Raw genomic sequence first — 21977 nt, forward strand, 5'->3', positions numbered from 1 at the left:
GCAGCAGAACATCATGCAAGAGAGATGGAGACAACCAAGCAGTGCCACTCGTGAGCCATCTGGGGGTGAGTGGTATCAGGGAAGGGGACAGATGCACCCTGCAGGGCTTTGCATCCCAGTTCTTATGACTGTACCTTGGGCACAAAACAGCCCAGCTCTAGGCAGACTAGTGAGCCATTTTTGGTATCATAGTGTTCTTCTGGAAAATTCACATTTCTATTTTTAGTTTTTCCACATGCAATTCATAAGCAACAGCGCTCCTGAATCAAAGGCACCTCAGCTATGCCATGAGTCAAGAGAATCCCAGTGAATATATTTTCTAATAGCATGTCCAGGGAAAATGTGACCAGCTCTGTTCCACCGTACTGTCTGCACTGATTTGGCATTTAGCATGAGGAAGGATTTTAAAGACCAAACACCTCTATGAGCCCTCTGTAAAAACTCCCGAGAATCTGACTGGGACTTCGTTAGCTTAAAAAAAAACACATATGCCATTGAGTATGTTTTAAACACAAAAGCAACCATACCAGGATTTAATTGCTTAGTGTTTTTCTTTTGTTACAAGTCAAACACATTTTAGTGTGCTGGGTTAGACCCACACTTTCTTTAGCACATGTCCGGAAAAGCAAAGAGTGTGGGTAATCTCTTAAATTTTAAATTCCTGTTTGGTATGAGGATAAAACATCCAAGAAACATTTCCTGTGCAAAATGCACCAAGCTTAGGTCTAGAAAATACAACCGTGTGAAACTCGAGAGGCTGGTTATAGGATACAAATAAAAACTACCACGTGGCACGGGCAGAGTTTTCTTTAAAAAACAGAATGGCAGACACAATGTTTTGAGTCCATGAGATACAGTCATTCTCAGTTATTTTTCATTGATCTCTGACACGGACAGAGTATCATTCTTGCTACCACTGTTTTATTTTGATCAGCGGTATGTTTACCTGGAAACATGTACAATTTGTAATTATTGCTATGTCTAAATACTATATCACATGTAATAGCTGAATTAATGAATAATTATGTGGAATGCATAATTATGCTGAAAACAATGGTGTTCCAATATGCATCACCAAAGTCAATTTTTTAAAATTATCTTGTTTTAAATCACAAAGTGAAGCCTTCATAACCCTTAAGGCTTTTTTTAGGTCCTACCATTTTGATTTAGAGATTTGTCTTTTTCTCACTGCATCTCAAAAGTGTTCTGAGCACAGAGAGGGATCATTAACCCTGAAGGAAATAAAACTGAGTATTTCTTAAACCTCTGGAAGGTGAAGAACATACTTAGTTTAACAATCTGGAAAGGATCAAAGATCTGTCAGTATAGGTATGACTAAACAGTACATCCATTAGAATACTGTATTTGCAGAATATACTATGACATTCTACACACACACACACACACACACACACACGCACACACACAATAATCTACAATAGGCTTATAACTGTTTATATGGAGGCATCTCCAAAATATATTCTGAAGTGATCAAATGTGAGGTGCAGAACAATGAGTATAGCATAATCTCATTCATGTTAAAATATATGCAAATACATGCTTTATTTTCCCTGGAAGAAATCAGCAAAAAGATTTCATAGGCCGGACATGGTGGCTCACACCTGTAATCCCAGCATTTTGGGAGGCCAAGGGGGTTGCGGGCAGATCACCTGAGGTCAGGAGTTCAAGACCAGCCTGGTCAACATGGTGAAACCCCATCTCTACTAAAAATACAAAAAGAAAAAAAAAATTAGCTGGGTGTGGTGGTGGGTGCCTATAATCCCAGCTACTCGGGAGGCTGAGGCAGGAAAATCGCTTGAACCCAGGAGGTGGGGGTTGCAGTGAGCTGAGATCGTGCGCCACGCATGATCTAGGGGACAAGAGCAAAACTCCGTCGCAAAAAAAAAAAAAAGATTTTACAGAAGACAGAGTTTGGGGAGGGGTTATGAAAATGGGCCTTTGCTAATGAATCAACCATCCACATATACATAGTACTTTTTTTATATTTAGAAAAATAATGTTATAGGGTTTTTTTAAGCTCTAGAAGAAATCACAGTGGAAGCTATTAATATACTGAATGAAATTTAATACTTCAAAACATCAGAGGTTTTTAAAGCAAAAAGGCAAATAAGCTAGAAAAAATGCCTTAAGTATGATAGACAAAAGGTTATCTTTCATATATAAAGAGTTAATACAAACTGATAAAACACTGGGATTGAAAAAAAGAGAAAAAAACACTATGATGATGCCAACAGATGTTATTAGAGGGTTCAGAAAAGAAGCAACACAATTAGGCAACATTTATACAAGAAAACATTCACATCCACTAGTTAAATGTTGAGTCATCGGTGACATATTGTTTTCCATTAAATGCTAGTGCATTTTATAGATGATACCCAATGTTGGGGAGGTGCAGTGAAAAACACTTTGCATCTGATATGCTTATCCTCATGGGAAGCAATGTAAACGTGTATTGAGATTTAATGACATTCTTTGCCTTTGACTCAATGATTCTACTTTGGGGATTACTGCCCAAATATGAAAGAGCTTCCATAAAGAAATACAGTCATCAGAGAATTACTTACAACAAAAACTGGGAAGGAGAGTACAAATGGTTGGATACACACAAAGAACACAAGTTAAATAAACAAAGGTAAAAAAATCACCTTGATGTACTATTATGCAAGCATTTTCAATTACTGTATAAATACTAATCACAGGAAATTATATTCATATTAGCATAAGTGTTTAAAAAATCAATGTTTGAATTATTTATACAATTACAACTTTGTATTTTAAAAACCTCACCTTAAGGGGGAAACAAAACTAAAAGACACGGAGCAAAATGTGCAGTGATTATTTTAGATAGCCACCATGGGAAACTTTCCTTTCTCTTCTACCCTTCAAATGTTTTATAAAAAGGAATAAGCATTTTTAAAAGAGCCTAAGATGTTCATATGAACAGAGATCACATTCACACTGTATTCCATCACTTCTATGAAGAAAAGAGTTTTTATCCACATACTTACCACTTTTCTAAATGTATGTTTCGACTCTTGTACCTTCTGGGATGGTGGAAACAGCAGCCAACTCCTGCTGAGCTCTTACCAGGTGTCAAGCTTGTTCTAAGCATTTAACACGTGTATGTCAACCCTCAGGACCAAGACAAACTGTTATGATGCCTAAAGTCACACAACTAAGAAACAGTGGCACAGGGATCAGAACCCAGCAGTCTACTGCCAAAGCTCTTGTAACTAACCACCATATTATAATGTTTCAATTCGAAAACAACACAACCTCCACCCTGTTTCAGGTCAAACTATAAAGCAAATATAAAATATCAAGTACCATTTAAAAATACCTTGTCCTTCCTAGGATTTGACTAAATGTAATTGAGGATACTTTGATAAGTTGGCAGGCAAGGGAAGACAAACTCAAATGATGGTAAGATACAAGAAACCACTGTCGGCTGGGCGTGGTGGCTCACACCTGTAATACCAGCACTTTGCGAGGCCAAGGCAGGCGGATTGCCTGAGGTCAGGAGTTTGAGACCAGCCTGGCCAACATGGTAAAACCCCATCTCTACTAAAAATGAAAAAATTAGCCTGGCATGGTGGTGCATGCCTGTAGCCCCAGCTACTTGGGAGGCTGAGGAGAAGTGCTTGAACCTGGAAGGCACAGGTTGCAGTGAGCCAAGATCATGCCACTGCACTCCAGCCTGCAAGACAGAGAAAGACTCAGAAAGAAAGAGAGAGAGACAGAGGAGGAAAGGGGATGGGAGGGGAGGGGAACAAAACCACTGTCATAGTGTGGTAAGTGGTGTCCAACAAATGAAGTGCATAGACATAGTGGTCCAGGGCTGGGTGCAGTGGCACATACTTGTAATCCCAGCACTTAGGTGATTGGATCACCGGAGCCCAGGAGTTTGAGACCAGCCTAGACAATGTGGCAAAATCCTGTCTCTACAAAAAATACAAAAACTAACTGGGCATGGTGGCATGTACCTGTAGTCCCAACAACTGGGGAGGCTTGAGGAGGGAGGATCACTCAAACCCAGAAAGTCAAGGCTGCAGTGAGCTGTGATTGTGCCACTGCACACTCCATCCTGGGTGACAGAGTGAGATCCTGCCCCAAGCAAAACAAAACAAAAATACTATGGTGTCCCATTAATGCAAATTTTTTAAAAAATCGCATTTTCAGTCAGTGAGTAGTGTCACACACAAATAAGCATAACGTAAATATAGTGAAACTTAGCCCACAATAAAACGGTAATTGTGTCAGATCCAAATTCGCCTGCATTGCAAGATCTGTTAGGATAAGATTTAGGGCAAGGAAATTGATGTTCTGGGATACATTCCTAGGGATTACAGAGGCATGCAGCTCTCTGGCTAATGTTAGAATGAATAACCAACACTCCTTCTCCCTCTACTCAGACATAGTGAAAGTGACCAGCAGCACGCTTAAACATGGCTCTGCAGAGCAGGTGTTCTGTCAGCTTAACAATAACTTGATTATGAGTCTGAGCAAATCATGTGAAACTACTCTTCTGTTTTCCCAGCCATAAATCTCTTCCAAGGTCTTAGAGAGCCCAGCTCGATGACAAAGGGATAGGCTAGAACAATGCTTCCAAAACTCTAGTTGATGGGCCAGTGGGTCACTGGAAACTGTTTACCAGTCCATGAACGTCATTTAAACAAAGAAGCCTCTCCCTTATTATAATTTCTAAATGGAAAATGCATCTGTGCACACATGCCCACCGCTTGGCCTGCTGAAGTCTTTGTCTGCTCCCTGCCTTTCAAATGGCATTCAAACTTGAACTGCTCCACCTCCCTTCTTCAGGTGGTTAACTGGAAATCATCCTCTGCACTCACCTGCAGTGTGGCCTCTCTGAGACCTCTGATGGCATTCTCCCCATTTTACCTCCACCTGACCATGACCTCCACTGACCTCTGCACAGGCAGTTCCTATGCAGTACCAGATCCCGTCTGCCCAGAACTTAGAATATGAAGGGAGAGCAGGTGAGTTGGTGTACTCTGGAAATCAATGGCAACCTAACTGAGACCCACAGGATGGTGGGTTAGAGCTAAGGCCTGCGGCTGACGCCCCAGAGTTCTCTAACTCTGCGGATTCACTTAATCTCTAAATGTCAATTTTTCCTTCTGAAAACAAAGACAGTATAATACCTACTTCCTAGGGTTTCTGTGGGGATTAAACTAGAGTGCCCCTAAGAGGCACTCAGCACCGTCTCTGCAACAGGAGAAAATATCAACATTGTCACCTATTCTCCAAAAACAAGGAGACTGATGTGATGATTAACACAACAACCTTTAGACATGAAAAACAGGAATCAGACCGGGCACAGTGGCTCACGCCTATAATCCCAGCACTTTGGGGGGCCAAGGCAGGTGGATCACAAGGTCAAGAGATTAAGATCATCCTGGCCAACATGGTGAAACCCCATCTCTACTAAAAAAATACAAAAATCAGCTGGGCGGAGGCTGAGGCAGAAGAATCACCTGAACACGGGAGGCAGAGGTTGAAGGGAGCCAAGATCACATCACTGCTCTCCAGCCTGGTGACAGAATGAGACTCTGTCTCAAAAAAAAGGAAAAAGAAAAGAAAAACAAGAATCATTACAACAATAATAAAGTTGGTAATTCAAACAATGGCATCCAGGAGAAATATTTTTCTGATTTTGCATTTTCCCTTTCCATTACCTTTTTAAAAAGTCCTTCTTTTCAAAAAAAAAAAAAAAAAAAAAAAAAAAGGAAAAAAGGAGAGAAGGAAGAATAGATAGAAAGACTGAGGAGGAAGGGAGGGAGGGAGGCTTTTTCTATAGGCCTAAAATTTACTACTAATATAAACTAGTACTAATGTTAATACCATAGGCTTCATTTTAAGAATAAAGAGGCTCTAAGAAAACTAACCCTTTAATTTTCCTCAACATTTAATATGCTAATAGTAGAAAAGTATTTCATCAAAGCATCTCAGCAAGGAAATCCAGCAGTCATATATTTTTATTATGATGGTACGCACTTTAATGGATGCTGTCTGTGGAGTCAGCGTTCATATAGTCTTTGGTGTCCGGAAATGATGGACGATTTGAATCCTTCCCCAAATGGGAGCAAGTCTATAAATGACAAGAAAGGTAAGGACTACTGCCAGGCATGGTGACTCACACCTATAATCCCAGCACTTTGGGAGGCTGAGGCAGGAGTATCACTTGAGGTCAGGAGTTCAAGACAAGCCTGGCCAACATAGTAAAACCCTTTCTCTATTAAAAATACAAAAAAATAAGCCAGGCATGGTGGCACATGCCTATAGTCCCAGCTACTCGGGAAACTGAGGCAGGAGAATCACTTGAACCCAGGAGGCAGAAGTTGCAGTGAGCCAAGCTCACACCACCGCACTCCAGCCTGGACGGCAGAGTGAGACTCCTATCTCAAAAAAAAAAAAAGGGTAAGAACTCCTGAAGAAGAGGCATCTGGGTGGCAGAGCAACACTCCTGTCCCCCCAAAAAGGGTAAGAACTCCTGAAGAAGAGGCCTCTGGGTGGCAGAGCAACACTCCTGTCCCCACAAAAAAGGTAAGGACTCCTGAAGAAGAGGCTGATTAGTTTGGAAAGTTTTTAGACATCCTCGTGTACAATGAATTTTCTTTTTCCAGCATCCTCACAAGTTCTGCCTGAGATTTCCCACAAACAAATAATCCAAACTGAAAATTAACTCAAAAGACTGACTTCAGCATTACTTTCCACCTAATCATACATATGAAGGAAATCCAAAGCTGTAGCCTACTTTACTCAGTAGGATCATATGTTTTTCTGGAAAATCAAAAGTCAGGGTTCCTCCCAAAAAGTATCTTTCAAATATACAAATGATTTTCTCTGTATGAGGTCAGATTCCATATTTACAAGAATCAACAATGACATTAACCAAGATCCCAACACAGCGCCCCATGGCCAAGATCATGTATTTTATTTTATTTTCCTAAAACTCCCAGTTCAGTACAAACTTCTGTATAGAGCAGGTATTCAACCGTGATTGACGACACTTGTCTAATTTGGTAGTCATCTAAATTTGTATCACTGCCACCATCACCATCTGCTGCCACCCTACCTTCATAAGGTCTTCCCAGTTATTCCAGGATTTGAACTCAAATTTTATGTTTAAAAAAAAATCTCTTGGCCGGGTGCAGTGGCTCAAGCCTGTAATCCCAGCACTTTGGGAGGCCGAGGCGGGTGGATCACAAGGTCAAGAAATCGAGACCATCCTGGTCAACATGGTGAAACCCAATCCCTACTAAAAATACAAAAAATTATCTGGGCATGGTGGCGCCTGCCTGTAATCCCAGCTACTCAGGAGAATTGCCTGAACCCAGGAAGCGGAGGTTGCGGTGAGCCGAGATCGCACCATTGCACTCCAGCCTGGGTAACAAGAGTGAAACTCCGTCTCCAAAAAAAAAAAAAAAAAGACTTCAAGAGCAGCCTGGCCAACATGGTGAAAGCCTATCTCTACTAAAAATACAGAAAAATGAGCCGGGTGTGATGGCATGCACCTGTAATCCTAGCTACCTAGGAGGCTGAGGCAAGAGAATTGCTGGAACACAGGAGGCAGAGGCTGCAATGACCAAGATCACAACACTGCACTGTAGCCTGGGTGACAGAGGAAGACACCATCTCAAAAAAAAAAAAAAAAAACCAAACTCTATGCAGAAGATAGGAATTACACAGCATCGATTTGTACTTCTCTTCTATGTGTTCTTTACAGAGGCCCATGTATGTCAGCCCCTCATCAAGTCACGTACACCCCAGAGCAGACCAGGAGACCTGGATGCCCTCCTTTCTGTCCTCTCATCCATAGGGAAAGGATCCCCGCAACCCCGCCAAAGACATCCAGTCAACATGGCATCTCCAGGCCTAGCCCCGAAACCCCTACTCTTCTTGTCATACCTTGGAAAGAAAGTTGCTACAAAGCCTGGCAAAAGAACTGCCAATCAACTTGCCCCAGGAGGAATGCCTCCAATCTATCTGCCCCTCACCTCCAAAAGGGCTTGGCTTAGATGTGACAGGTACACAGCACTGGGAATGCACTAAACACCATGAATAGTTCACTTTAAAATGGCTCTTTTCATATGATGCGACTTTCACTCAGGAGGAGGAGGAAGATGAGGAAGAAGAGCAGCATCAGTCATCAGGGCTTGACTCATTAAGCCACGTCACCCAAAAAGCAGACTGGCACAAGCAAAACAGGAACCTCCAGAGAACAGCCTTAACATGACTCCAGTTTCCCCATCTCCTTGCCCTTCTCCCAAGTCTGCTTGTTCAGATTTGCAAAAGTGAAGGAAACTCAAGAGTTTCTTGAGCTCTTTCCATGTAGCCAACCTGCTCCAAACCCCTTCCACCTGCTCAGCCCTGCGCCAGGCAGTGCACAGTCTTGGACCATCACATAAAATGTCAGAACTCAGAGAGGAGAGCATGTACCTGTGCAGTAATGCTGCCACTCCTAACACATGAGAGGGTCTTTATGGTTCAACAATAACACATCATCATAGGTGCTCTGTGGTTGTCTGAGATGCCCATCAATCACTCTGGGTTCTACACACTGCACAAACCTTCCAAAGCCAAGAAGTGGGAGGAATCAGCTTCATTCAGGCTAGAGCAGCCCTGGAGAAGGCAGGCTAAACAAGGGTTCCTAATCCCTCCCTGCTGAAGTGAAGGCTGCCAGCCTCAGAAGAAGGTAAACCTGACAATCAGCCCCCAGCAACTAATGTTGCAATCAGAAAAGCTGACTGGGTGCAGTGGCTCACACCTGTGATCCCAGCACTTTAGGAGACGAAGGAGGGAGGATCATCTGAGGTTAGGAGTTTGAGACCAGCCTGGCCAACATGGTGAAACCCTGTGTCTACTAAAAATATAAAAACTAGCCAAGCATGATAGTGTACACCTGTAGTCAGTCCCAGCTACTAAGGAGGCTGAGGCAGGAAGATCACCACCCAGGAGGTGGAAGTTGCAGTGAGCGGTGACTATGCCACTGCACTCTAGCCTGGGCGACAGAGCAAGACTCCATCTTAAAACAAAAACAAAAAGAAAAGCAAAGCTGAACCAAAGAGGCCTGAGACCTGGCTGGGCCTGCCCCAAGCAGACCCTACCTGATGTGCTTTCCACAGAGACTGGAAACACAAAGCAGACCTCCATCCCAGGAAACAGGGATGCCAAGGCTGCCAGAGACAAGAGAGGGCAGGAGACTGGGCCTGCACCTGCCACTGGTTTGCAAAAAAACAAAACGAAACAAAATCAAAGGTGCTCTGATGCCCTAATGGATGGATGGTCAGGTGTCCTTAATCAGAAAGGGCTCCCAAGGGCCGGGCTCACACCTATAATCCCAGCACCTTGGAAGGCCAAGGCAGGTAGATCACTTGAGGTCAGGAGTTCAAGACCAGCCTGGCCAACATGGTTAAACTCTGTTTCTACGAAAAATATAAAAATTAGCGGGACATGGTAGTGGGCGCCTGTAATCCCAGCTACACAGGAGGCTGAAGCAGGAGAATCACTTGAACCCAGGACATGGAGGTTGCAGTGAGCCCAGACAGCAACACTGCACTCCAGCCTGGATGAAAGAGTGAGACTCAGTCTCAGAAAAAAAGGGCCGGGGGGGCTCCCATGGATAGAAGCAAGTTAATGGGTATATGAGAAGACAAATAGAAATGTCCAATTCCACCCTTCCTCTTTCATTCCCCTTGAGTATCACCGAGCTAAAGCCCCTCAACCTCTTCGCAGACAAAGGAGAATAACTTCAGAGTATGGAATAAAATACTCATTAAACAGGCTGGGCGCAGTGGCTCACGCCTGTAATCCCAGCACTTTGGGAGGCCAAGGTGGGTGGATCACGAGGTCAAGAGATAGAGACCATCCTGGTCAACATGGTGAAACCCCGACTCTACTAAAAATACAAAAAATTAGCTGGGCATGGTGGCGCGTGCCTGTAATCCCAGCTACTCAGGAGGCTGAGGCAGGAGAATTGCCTGAACCCAGGAGGCGGAGGTTGCGGTGAGCCGAGATCGCGGCATCGCACTCCAGCCTGGGTAACAAGAGCGAAACTCTGTCTCAAAAAAAAAAAAAAAAAAAAAAAATACCCATTAAACAAAAAACACTGGCTGGGTATGGTGGCTCACACCTCTAATCCCAACACTTAGGGAGGCTGAGTGGGGAGGACAACTTGAGGCCAGGAGATCAAGACCAGCTTGGGCAACATAGCGAGGCCCTATCTCTATTTCACAAAATAAAAAAAAAAAGGAAAAAATTTTTAAAGAAAAAGTACTTTAGGAAATTCTAAACTACTTGTGCAGGGATGGACTTGAGATTCTATTCCAGGGTTTAAAGAAGAGGCACTCAATACTTAAAATAATATGAATACTCCAAAGGCCTTTCTACCCTTCTAGAATTCTATTCTGTACAGTATTTGTTTCTCCTAGTGCCTGATTAAGGTTTTGATTTTTACATAAAAAAAAGTCCCAGAGAGTTCAAAGCAGCCTGTTCATAAAAAGAAAAGCCAAGATGCATCAATATTAATAAAGCTTAAGGAAAGAGATACTGAATAACATTTGTGGAATTAAAAACAATGACTAATTCAATCCAAACAACTAGGTCAGGCTCAAATTCCAGCAATTCTAAAACTTAGATATAATAAGGCAAGAATTTTGCTTTGCTTCAGTGGTCAAAATGAAGGACCCATTCAAGGCTGAGACCAGTCATAGAGGCACAATGGGAATGCTGGAAGAACGTTGGGAGTGGGAGGGAGCTGGGAAGCTAACAAAGCCAGATAACCATTATAGTACTACCTGGGATTTTCACTGGGCATGTGAATAACAAAGAAAAAGAGAGATTTCTCAGGCCGGGCATGGCGGCTCACACCTATAATCCCAGCACTTTGGGAGGCTGAGGCAGGTGGATTTTGAGACCAGCCTGAGCAACCCAGCAAAACCTTGTCTCTACAAAAAAACACAAAAATTAGCCAGGCATGGTAGGGTGTTCCTGTAGTCCCAGCTACTCAGGAGGCTGAGATAGGAGAATCATCACCTGAGCCCAAGAGGTTGAGGCTACAGTAACCCATTATTGCCCCACTGCACTCCAGCCTGGGTGACAGAGTAAGACCCTGTCTCAGGAAAAAAAAAAAAAGACATTTCTCACAAAACACTGAACCATCATTAAGCAACCATCTGAGAGGCTCTGAAGATGCTACAAAGTATCAGGTGTGTTTCTGGCGCAGAAGCAGCAAGTGAACAACCTAATCAAAGAGGTATCAGGACACATCCAAACACCAACAAAACAACTCAAATATGCTGAGAGTCGTTGGAGAGGTACACTCCATGTGCAAGAAACGGAAGAACAGAAGACATTTGGCAGGAGACGCAGAAAGGCATCAAATTACTGAGTAAATGAAAGACAGTAAAGCTACAAAAAAGCCACAGAACTAATCCTGTCTACCGATTTGGGTTGCTTTCTCATTCTTTTTTAAAATGACGTTAAATAATTAGGGGAGTGGGATATTTAGTGAAAAACTGCAGTCACTGCAAGTTTGACTCACTAAGACACACTCTTCCAATTAAAAAGCACACAGTATTCACTTACATGCTTAAAAGGAATATCAAAGCACTAAAATCTTGCTCCAAGCCTATGTTCTAACCACATCTTTTTTTTTTTTTTTTTTTTTGAGACAGAGTCTTGCTCTGTCACTCAGGCTAGGGGGTGGTGGCGCGATCTTGGCTCACTGCAACCTCCGCCTTCTGGGTACAAGCAATTCTCCTACCTCAGCCTCCAAAGTAGCTGGAATAACAGGCATATGCCAACATGCCCAGCTAATTTTTTGTATTTTTAGTAGAGACCGGGTTTCACTGTTAGCCAGGATGGTCTCGATCTACTGACCTCGTGATCCACCCGCCTTAGCCTCCCAAAGTGCTGGGATTACAGGCGTGAGCCATGACACCCAGCTCTACCACATCTTAACATGTCGTCACCCAACTTTAAGAGTACCAACTTTTTTAGTTTAGAGGTCATAATGGTAGAACAGAATAAAAGCATAAGCAAATATCCGACAAGAAGAAAACTGCTCTAAGACAAGTACATAGGACCAAGTAATGAAAAGGAAAACAGCAAAATGAAGGGAATCCTGGCTACCAGCAACGGGCAGCAAGTCTGCAAAAAAAAGACAAAGGCGACTAAGGGTAGTGACTCACACCTGTAATTCCAGCACTTCGGGATGCCAAGGTTGGCAGATCACCAGAGGTTAGGAGTTCAAGACCAGCCTGGCCAACCTGGTAAAACCCGCTCTCTACTAAAAATACAAAAATCAGCCCAGTGTGGTGATGGCTAACTATAATCCCAGCTACTTGGGAGGCTGAGGCAGGAGAATCACTTGAACCCAGGAGGCAGATATTGCAGTGAGCCAAGACTGTACCACTGCACTCTGGCCTGGGCAACAGAGCAAGACTCCATCTCAAAAAACAAAACAAAAAAGACAAAGACACCAATAGATTCAAAGGGTTTCTGCTGAATTAATACGTATTTTAATAATCTAGGGATTCAACGAATCTATCTTTAATGTATGCTCTGAACACTCAACATAATTCTGTTCCTAAAGCTAGCTTTCATTTCTAACTTTGATCATCCTAACTCTTACCAAGTCTTTCACAACTGTAACAATTACTAACAAATAACGGTTATCACAGAAAAATACAGAAAAGGAAAATGTTTTTTGCATCTTCTTAATGTAATGAAAAGTGTACAATAATCATCCTTTCTACTTTTGAAAAACAACATAATTCAAAAATCAAAAAACTGTAAGACAAAAGTATTTACCAATACTTATATGTATATATTTTATAATTGCATCCCCAAAACAACTGATGATTTATTCCTATTCAACATATTGAATAGGAATAATTTTACAATTATTCAATCAAAAAAAAATTTTTTTACATATTTACCAATACTTATATGTATATATTTTATAATTGCATCCCCAAAACAACTGATGATTTATTCCTATTCAACATATTGAATAGGAATAATTTTACAATTATTCAATCAAAAAAAAATTTTTTTACATATTTACCAATACTTATATGTATATATTTTATAATTGCATCCCCAAAACAACTGATGATTTATTCCTATTCAACATATTGAATAGGAATAATTTTACAATTATTCAATCAAAAAAAATTTTTTACAAAAAAAAAAAATTTTACAATTTTTCAATCATTTGTTTTCCTCATTGAAAAAGACAATCTCTTCCTTATAGCCTGGATTGCAAAACCAGGTGTGCCTCGTTTGAAAGGCAAATAGACAAAAAAACAAGACAAGGGGTTTGTCTGCATCTCAGTACAAGCTTGCTGGTGTAATTCATGACTGTTCAAAGTTCTTAGAAGATCTTTACTTGCTCAATAACCTATGTCTCTCCTTTTGTTGTTAATAACATTCGTTTTATTGCTTAGGATTAAGAATGGCTTCAGGTAGTTCCTTCAGTAAGCTACCCTGTAACTATGTAACTCTGAATCACTTTATTCCATTTGGTATCACAATAAACTAGTATCTTGCTCCCATGAATAACATACAATGACAAATAAAAAACCAACTGAAGAGTCTACCAACTCATGAAGAGTGACAAGATTCCAGATAAACATACAGAATGGATGGCTCAGTCAGCTGGTAACTGAATACAGTGCCTTTTCTCATGCTGAAGAATTAAATTCATCCTAGATCTAGGGCAACGGAAAGATGTCACCTTCAGAAATATTGTATTCAATTCCTTCCTGATACCATTACCGGCTGCATTCTTGTTGTCCCTCTGACCAGGACAAAGATCAGAGTGGGAAGCAGGCTTCCATTTCATCACCCCTCCGTGTCCCCTGGGGGTGGGAACCGTGCAAGGTGGGTGAGAAACGTGCAAGGATCCTATTGTTGTGTCTGGTTTGTGCTTAGGACACTTGGAATGTTAACCAAGCCTGCTCCACGCAAAACAAACCAAACAAGCAAACAAACCAAAAACAAGTTGTTTAAAGAACTGCAAAGGATGAGGAAATGGACATGTTCCCAACTAAAAACTAGTTTGATACCAATTAACCAGTCTCAGAAAAATCCCAGACAAGGAAAAGGCAAAACTTATGGAGAGAGTACAAAGACCTGTGGTTGCCAAGGTTGAGGGTAAAGAACTAGCAGAGCACAGAGGATTTTTAAGGCAGTAGAAGTACTCTACATGATACTATAATGGTGGATGCGTGTCATTGGACATTTGGCCAAACCCATACAATGTCCAATACAAAGAATGAACCTTGTGTAAACTATTAACTTTGTGTGATACTGATGTGTCACTGCAGGTTTATCATCTGAAACAAATGTACTGCTGTGGTGGTGAGATTGATATTGGTGAAGCCACACATGGGAAAGGGATATATGGGAAATCTCTGCACCTTCTGTTCAGTTTTGCTGTAAACTTAAAACTGCTCTAAGGAAAAAAAAACAAAAAACAAAAAAACCCATAGTCTTAAAAAAAAAAAAATACCAGACAACTAGTCCTGGAATTCTTCCACTTGCTTATGATGGTTTAAAAAAGAAAAAGAAAAAGAAAAAAAAGTCCGCTGGAAAACACTCCCCAGAAGAGAAAACTCTTAGCTATTCGTCCCTTCCATCTCAGTTATTAAGCACTGCCAGAAAGTTTCATTTGGTTAACACTTACCAAAACCCAACCTTAAGATGTGTATAAAACTTGAAATTGACAGGAAATACCCGAGGAAACTCCCCTCAAAGATTTCTGTCATCTATCTTCCATGCCTGAGTGGGCGGAATGGAGCAGCAGCCCCAGGATTTAGTCATGCATTACAGTCTGAAATTTTTGTCTTTACTCAGCCATCGTTCACGCCAATTTCAAAACATTTTCTCTGGAATTTTCTTAAGAAAAGTGAGCAGTAATTTTTACTTTTTAATTACACTCAATGTGAGCACAGTGCTTAAATGCTTGAAGGGATGGATATCCCATTTTACATGATGTGATTTCTATGCATTGCATGCCTGTATCAAACCATCTCATGCACCCCATAAATATACATACCTATGTCCCCACAAAAAATTAAGTTTTTTAAAAAATTGCGTTAAAAAACTCCATCTACTCCTTCGAGATATGCCTAATATACACTTTAGCCAAGGCTGAGTAAGAGGCTAACATCAGACACTGCCCAGTGCCTGCTCAACCACCTGAAATTCCTTCCACCAAATGTGGGCTACATTGAGAAGAAGGGAAAGGAGATGGCAAATGTGACTGAAACCCATTTTGGAAGTCTGAGTCTATTAGGAGAGGATGACTCTTGTGACTGCATTTCATAATGCTCAGGTACTGACTTTTGCTTGTCTCCAAATTTCTCTCTATTTCCCTTACGCAGCTTTCCTGGAGAACCCATGAAGTTAAGTAAACATTCTGCCAAATGAGAAACAAGTATCGCCAAAAGCGTGTCTTACAGCATATCAGAGAAGAACCTTGTCCCTCTCTCCGCTTACCTGGAAAAGCATGTGGATTGGGCGATCCTCTCTTAAGGCACTTAGAACAGAGAATGTGCACGGTGTAGTGCAGTCCAGGCCATTCCTGAAGCAGGACATTCAGTTCCTCTACCAAGGGGGTTATGGCTTGCCATGCGGTCCATATATTTGGTAGTGATGCATGGCTAGCAATGGACAGGGTGTCTGGCTGCAGGACTCCCTTGGCAGGTCTGTAACTCACCACCACAGGAACTTTTCCTCTATAGGCAAAGATCTGAAATTTACCATCCGACCTGTGCACCACGTGGCTGTTGATCTGGACACTGTACCTTGCAAACAACCCAGGTGGAAAGGTAAAAGGAAAGCTATATTCAATCTGCAACTGCTCAGCCACAAAAGACTGCCCGGCTAGGTTGGTCCCATTAATCCAGGCTTCTGCATGGGGCACCTCATTCTGCACATAGCTTGGGAACTTGTACCAGGCTGTGGACCCATTCAAAGGCTTGCCCTTGGGTTTATTGAGGCAGTAACAGAGTCCCATCTTCTCCAGCAGCTCCAGCAGCAGCTGCAAGTCCTGCTGGGCCTGGACATGAGGCTTAAGCAGCAACCGAATAACATGGGCTGGCAAGAGCCCATGCAACAGAAAGCCCTCCACATATTGATGGAGCTGGGTGGCCCGGAGCAGTTCCTGGCTCGGGGTGGGGAGCACCATGGATGGGGAGCTTTCCTCCTCCGCCTTGCCCTCTCCACTGGTCCCCAGGAGCAGCTTATGCAGCAGCAAGGAAGCATCCCTCTGGAAGAAGACATTGAGGATGTCGATGAGGCGCGTGAGGTTGTGGAAGACGTGCTCCTTGAGCGCCGGACTGTCCTCAAAGTACAGTAGCTTGCCGCTCTCATGCAAGTAGGAGAGGGCACTCTGCAGTCGGTCCTCGGTCAGACCCGCCTGCAGGCCCAGGCGCGCCGAGTCCCACCAGCTTAGCCACAGTCGCTGTGCCTGAGGTGGCTGGAAATGCAGTTCCTCCAGCACCTGCCAGGATCGAGGCAGTACTCGGTGTAAGTTGGGGAAGATTTCTCGGTGCTCAGCGACTGAGAGCAACTTGTCCCGAAGGCGTTGCAAATGGCGCGGGTCCCTGCAGCTAACAGGCAGCACCGGGGAGAGGATCTGCAGTCGGTGGTTGAGCAGGTATTGAAAATGGGCCTTGCGCCGTCGAAGGTTCTTGTCCGAAACGCCGTAGTAGGCTGCGTGGGGGCTGGCAGAGCGCAGCTCGAAGTCCCGGGTCAGTGCCTCGTCCACCACCTGGGCCAGGCGGCTCAGCCCCTCCGAGTCATGCTTCTCCTGCAGGGCGATCTGGCGGTGAATGTCCAGACACTTCTCCTCCAGCTCGCGCTCCCCGCACAGGTCTGCGTGGGTGCCCACGATGCACACCACCGCGTGGGGCACTCTCGCCCCGACCCGATGCAAGAAGGAGCCCACGGTGCTGGGAAAGCGGAGAGGCTCATAGGTGGCCAAGTTGACCACAAGCACGTACAGGGCCCCCGGAGACAGGAAGAAGGGCTGGATCACCTCGTAACTTTCATCCCCAGCTAAATCATACACGATGAACCGCAGGCCCCGGGAGACATCGGCCGTCCAGCTGGTCACCTCAATGCCCTTGCTCACAGGGGGAGGTGAAGGTGGGTAGCACTTCTCCTTGTCCCCTCCTCCCGGGCATCCCTCCACTCTCTCCTCGGTGAGGCAGTGGCGCAGCAAAGTCTTTCCTGCAGCCTTATGCCCCATCAGGAGCAGTTTGAGCCGGGGCTGCACCGCCGGCTGGGAATGAGCCAGCTCCTTCTGGTAAGCTGCAATGTAGGGGATCCCCTTCATGCAGACCTCGTAAGGGGGCTGGATCAGTGGGTTGTCCTTGATCTTCCACAAGCCCACCCGGGAGAGTTGCCCAAAGTTGTCGGGCAGCACCGCGATCTGGTTCCCCTGCAGCACGAGCTCCTCCAGGCCGGTCAACTCCACGATGGAGTCGGGCAGGTAGCGGATGCGGTTATTATCCAGCCACAGGGTGAGAAGCCGGCCCAGGCCCGAGATAAGGGATGGCACGGAGGTGAGCTGGTTGCGACTAAGGTAGAGCTCCTCCAGACCAGCCAGGGGCAGCAGCGCGGCAGGGAACTCCTCGAAGAGGTTGGAAGAGAGGTTGAGCATTTTGAGCCTCTGCAGGCGACTGAACTGGGCAGGCAGAGCCTGAAGCCCGTTGTTGTCCAGCATGAGGCTCTCCAAACTGGCCAGCTCGCAGAAGCCGGCAGGCAGCGTGCCAAGCTCGGCCCCACTCAGCCAGAGGATCTTGAGGGCACGCAGGGCATTGATATCCTCAGGCAGGCCCCGCAGTCGGTTGCTGGACACGTCCAGCTCCTCCAAGGCCGCCAGCTGCAGCAGCTGCCGGGGAAAGGCAGTGAGCTGGTTGTGATCCACGTCCAGGGTGCGCAGGCGGGAGAGGCAGGAGAGGGAGTCGGGCAGGTGCGCCAGCCGGTTAAAGCTGACATCCAGCTCCTCCAGGTGGGCGAGAGCTCCCAGCTGGGCGGGCAGGGCGGGCAGCTGGTTGTGGCTGAGGTTGAGCTTCCGCAGCTCCCTCAGAGCACTCACCACCTCCGCGCCCAGGGCGGTCAGCCGGTTGTGGCTCACGTCCAGTTCGGTGAGGTGGTGGCCGAGCTCGGCCACCGCCGAGGGCAGCCGGGCGAAGCGGTTCCTGCGCAGTACCAGGACGCGCAGGCTACCCAGCGCCGACCCCAGCCCATCGGGCACCTCCTCCAAGCCGTTGTTCCCCAAGTTCAGCGCCTCAATGTCCCCAAGATTGGCCGGCAGCACGAACTGGGCAGAGGCGGGGGACTCGAGCGGGTCGGACTCGGCCCCCGGGCAGGCCCCGGCGGCGCTGAGGGTGAGGTGGCGCAGGTTGCTCCGTAGCTTCCTGGCGCGCAGGGCGGCGTCCCGCCACAGCCTCGCCGTCTTCAGGTTGCCACTGTCCATCCCAGCCATTGCGGGGCCAGGCCGATAGCCTCCCGCGGGCGCGAGAGCCCACAGCTACATGCCGCGCCGCGTCCCGGGCCCTCCGGCTCCCGCCCCTGGCTGCCCTCCCGCGCACGGTGGCCGGGGACCGCGGGTCCTAGCGCAGCCAGCGGCCGGGCGCCTCCAGCTGAGGGGCGGCGGCGGCGGCAATGGCAGCAGCAACGTGGGGCGCCGAGCTCGTGGAGGGCAGCTCGCATTCTCCCTGCGGCCCGGCCATGGGCGCGCCGGGCAGCAGGGCCGCCGCCCGCGCGCCGCGGAGGATGCCTGTTCCTCCTCCCTCTCCGCCCGCCGCACGGCGCCTCAGCGTGCCCGGCTCGGGCCCCGCTACCCTCGCAGCCGCGGCCAGGCGGCCGGCAGCGGCGTCGCCTCCGCGAGCTCCTGGGGGAGGGCGACGCTCGGCTCCGCGGCGGGCATGCTGCGGGCGCACCGCCGGGGCGCAGCCGCGGGGAGGGGGCGGCGGCGCCTCCTTGTCTCGGCTTCCCCGGACTCGGGCGGGAGCGCGGGCGCCGCGTCCCCGGCGCTGGGAGGGCGCGATCGGGAAGCGGCAGCGCCGCCCGCCGGAGCGGCCCCCACGTGACCCGCGGAGGCGCCGCGTTTTCCCGGCACCGCCCCGGGGGCGGGGGCTGCGGAGAGCGCCGGTTGCGGGGCCCGGGGCGCCTGGCGGGGGGCGGGCCACCGCCCGGGACCGCGCTGGGCTGAGAGGTCGTTCCCGCGGCGGATGTGGGGGCCAGGCCCCCCTTGCTGGGTTCTCCAGCGTCAGGCTCTTTGTTGGCCCCCAGTCTCTAAGGATTTCTTTTTCTTATTCTCTAATGCGTCGGATCCGCCGGCTTCCCTTACTCACCCTTTACCTGCTCCCCTGCAGCTCGCGCTGCATTCACACCGTGGTGGAACTGGCAGAACCTGGGGGCCCTGGGTGTCATCATAGGAGCTTAGGACAAAAGTGTGGTTAAACAAAAGCAGGAGAAGAGCAGGCAACCATTCATTCATTTGGTAAATATTTCCTGAGGCCCTATTTCGTGTTGAACATGAGACAGGAGTAATGCAGGGTGGTCAGAGAAGAAAAAATACCAGGCTGCAGTTTCACTCGACTAGAGGTTATGGGCTGAGAAGACCCTGAAAACCAGGGTGTGTTTCAAGCGGGCTAAGACCCGCTGAACCCAGCGTGGTCCTGGATTTGACTTAGGTTTGTCCTAGGACCTCATTATATGCTCATTAACATTTGAAATCACCCCAGTGCCGTGACAGTTCCGGGGACACCCATATTTAAAGTAAAAATGGGTGGCACCATAGTCCCGAGATATCTCCCCACTTTTTCAGGAATTTTCACGAATATTTCGCCCCTTGGTTAAAGAAGTCCATGAAGGTAGCCACCCCAAACCCCCTTGCGTGTGACCCTCTTTTTAGTATACCCACAACCCCTTTTCCTGAGTGTACTTTCCCCTTTGCAATAAATCTCCATATTGTCACTATTTTCTTTGTTGTCCTTGAACTCATTCTCTGGACAGTGTCAAGAGCGTGAACCTTGGCTGGGGTCAATGTCACACTGGCATTAGGGGATCTCCCCCAGCCCACCGGTATCAGACCTACCGAAACACAGGTTTTAAGCCCCTTGAGGAAGGCTTTTGAGCAGGTGCCCCACCAGTCTAAAGGCGGGTTGTTAGGGTGGGATACAAGGTGTTTTATCTGAGGTATCCCATTTATCTTCACAACAACCCCGTGAAACAACAACCATATCCCCAGTAATACAGTGCATGTTGCTCTGTGGGTTTAAGAAAACGGCAGCTGTTTCAGGCAAAACTCGCAATCCAGTGGCCAACTCTAATGCTTATTTTTCTTGCTGTTAGAAAACATTTCTTTGAGCTCACATCTATGCTAAGTCAATAATTTCTTCCGAACTTACAAAAGCCTGGAAACCTACCAAGACTCCCAATGTCCCTCAGGTCTGTTGATAAGGAAACAAATAGTTTTCAGGGACCGAAAACTGCATTTAATTGGTTAAAGGCACCACCAGACCCACTGCAGCTCTACCTGACACACACTATGGCTGTCATTTGGGGACCCATATTCTGTGCAGTAACATGAGGAGTTAGTCTTTCCTAAGAGATCAGCTGAACATCTGAGGCTGGAAATCCATCCGACTGATGGTTATCAGGCTGTGGGCAATACATGCTGTAACTAGAGGATGTTCCCCAGGTGTGCTGGGGCCCCGAGGCTCTGACACCACAGGTGAAATGTAAGTGAACAGCGAGAGTAATTTGTGTTCTCTCTGAAGGACTTCCCAAGAGTTCAAATGGCTCAGGGTAGCCCTACCCACATTCCCTCCCAGAGACACTCAGAATTTTACAAGAAATATTCGAATTATCTAGGCTGACCATTTTTTCCCCCCACAGAGGAGGAAATGGGTGCAAAGGTAACTGACTTCTCAATCAGCCAGCAAGGCAGAGCACAGGCAGGACTGCTAACTCCCCATGTGGAAGGTATTCCGGTGATCATCACCCATACTCACACTGTTCTCAAGCCTGACCCCAAATTCTCCATCCTGCAGCTCCTTCTAACACAAATATGAACTCAGCCTGGGTAAGGAGACTGGAGTAGGTATCACTGTCCTATACCACCTTATGTGATCTCAGTAACTGGTAGCTGTTCCTTTTTAGAAGCCATCAGAAAATTATACATCCTTCTGCAGAAGCTGGAATCAATTGAAAAAAAGAAAATTGTGCTCACTTCAGCAGCACATATACTAAAATTGGAATGACTCGGAGAAGATTAGCATGGCCCCTGAGCAAAGATGACATGCAAATTCATGGTGTTCATTTTTTAAATAATATTGTTATTTAAAAAATTATTTTAAAAACAAAAAATGGCCGGACGTGGTGGCTCATGCCTTTGGGTAATCTCAGCACTTTGGGAGGCCAAGGCGGTGAATCACTTGAGGTCAGGAGCTTGAGACCAGTCTGGCCAACATGGCAAAACCTGGTCTCTACTAAAAACATAAAAATTAGCCAGACATGGTGGCGCACACTTGTAATCTACAACTACTCAGGTGGTTGAGGCAGGAGAGTTGCTTGAACCTGGGAGGTGGAGGTTTCACTGAGCCAAGATCACACCACTGCACTCCAGTCTGGGTGGCAGAGTGAGGAGACTCTGTCTCAAAAGAAAATTATACTCCTTTTTTTTTTTTGAGATAGTATCTTATTATGTTGCTCAGGCTCAAGCCATCCTCCTGCCTCAGCCTCCTGCGTAGTTGGGATTATAGGCATATGCCACCCTGACTAGCTTATACTTCCATTTTAAATGTCCTTGGAAAACTGTACTCTGCCCTTGTCAGGAGACCATCTGTAATTTGCTTTATCTGATGAAAAGAATTGGATAGGACCCTGAGCTCAGGCCTCACTGAAGC

The 21977-nt window shown here is 46.2% G+C and overlaps 1 protein-coding gene and 1 non-coding gene across 6 annotated transcripts in view; one reads left to right on the forward strand and one right to left on the reverse strand.

The window, feature by feature from the left end:
• Positions 1 to 19148, reverse strand: part of MFHAS1 (multifunctional ROCO family signaling regulator 1) — a 107088-nt gene extending 87940 nt beyond the window's left edge. For 2 of the 5 annotated variants that reach the window (XR_013525277.1, XR_013525278.1), the window contains exons 1-2: positions 15550 to 18960; positions 6037 to 6130 (exon numbers count right to left, since the gene is read on the reverse strand). Coding sequence is in view for 2 of the 5 variants with exons in the window: in XM_035270227.3 (XP_035126118.1) it covers positions 15550 to 18547 (2998 nt within the window). In the remaining 3 variants the exon portion in view is untranslated. Of the gene's footprint in view, positions 1 to 6036; positions 6131 to 15549 lie in introns of all 5 variants that reach the window. The other 3 variants (XR_004732738.3, XM_035270227.3, XM_054243817.2) reach the window with 3 other exon arrangements.
• A 2145-nt stretch (positions 19149 to 21293) lies between these two features.
• Positions 21294 to 21396, forward strand: LOC118147012 (U6 spliceosomal RNA). Its single transcript, XR_004733194.3, has one exon. It is a non-coding gene; the product is annotated as a U6 spliceosomal RNA (small nuclear RNA).
• Positions 21397 to 21977: the final 581 nt, after the last annotated feature.

This window comes from Callithrix jacchus, chromosome 13 (genome assembly GCF_049354715.1).
Source record: "Callithrix jacchus isolate 240 chromosome 13, calJac240_pri, whole genome shotgun sequence".
Lineage (NCBI taxonomy): Eukaryota > Metazoa > Chordata > Mammalia > Primates > Cebidae > Callithrix > Callithrix jacchus.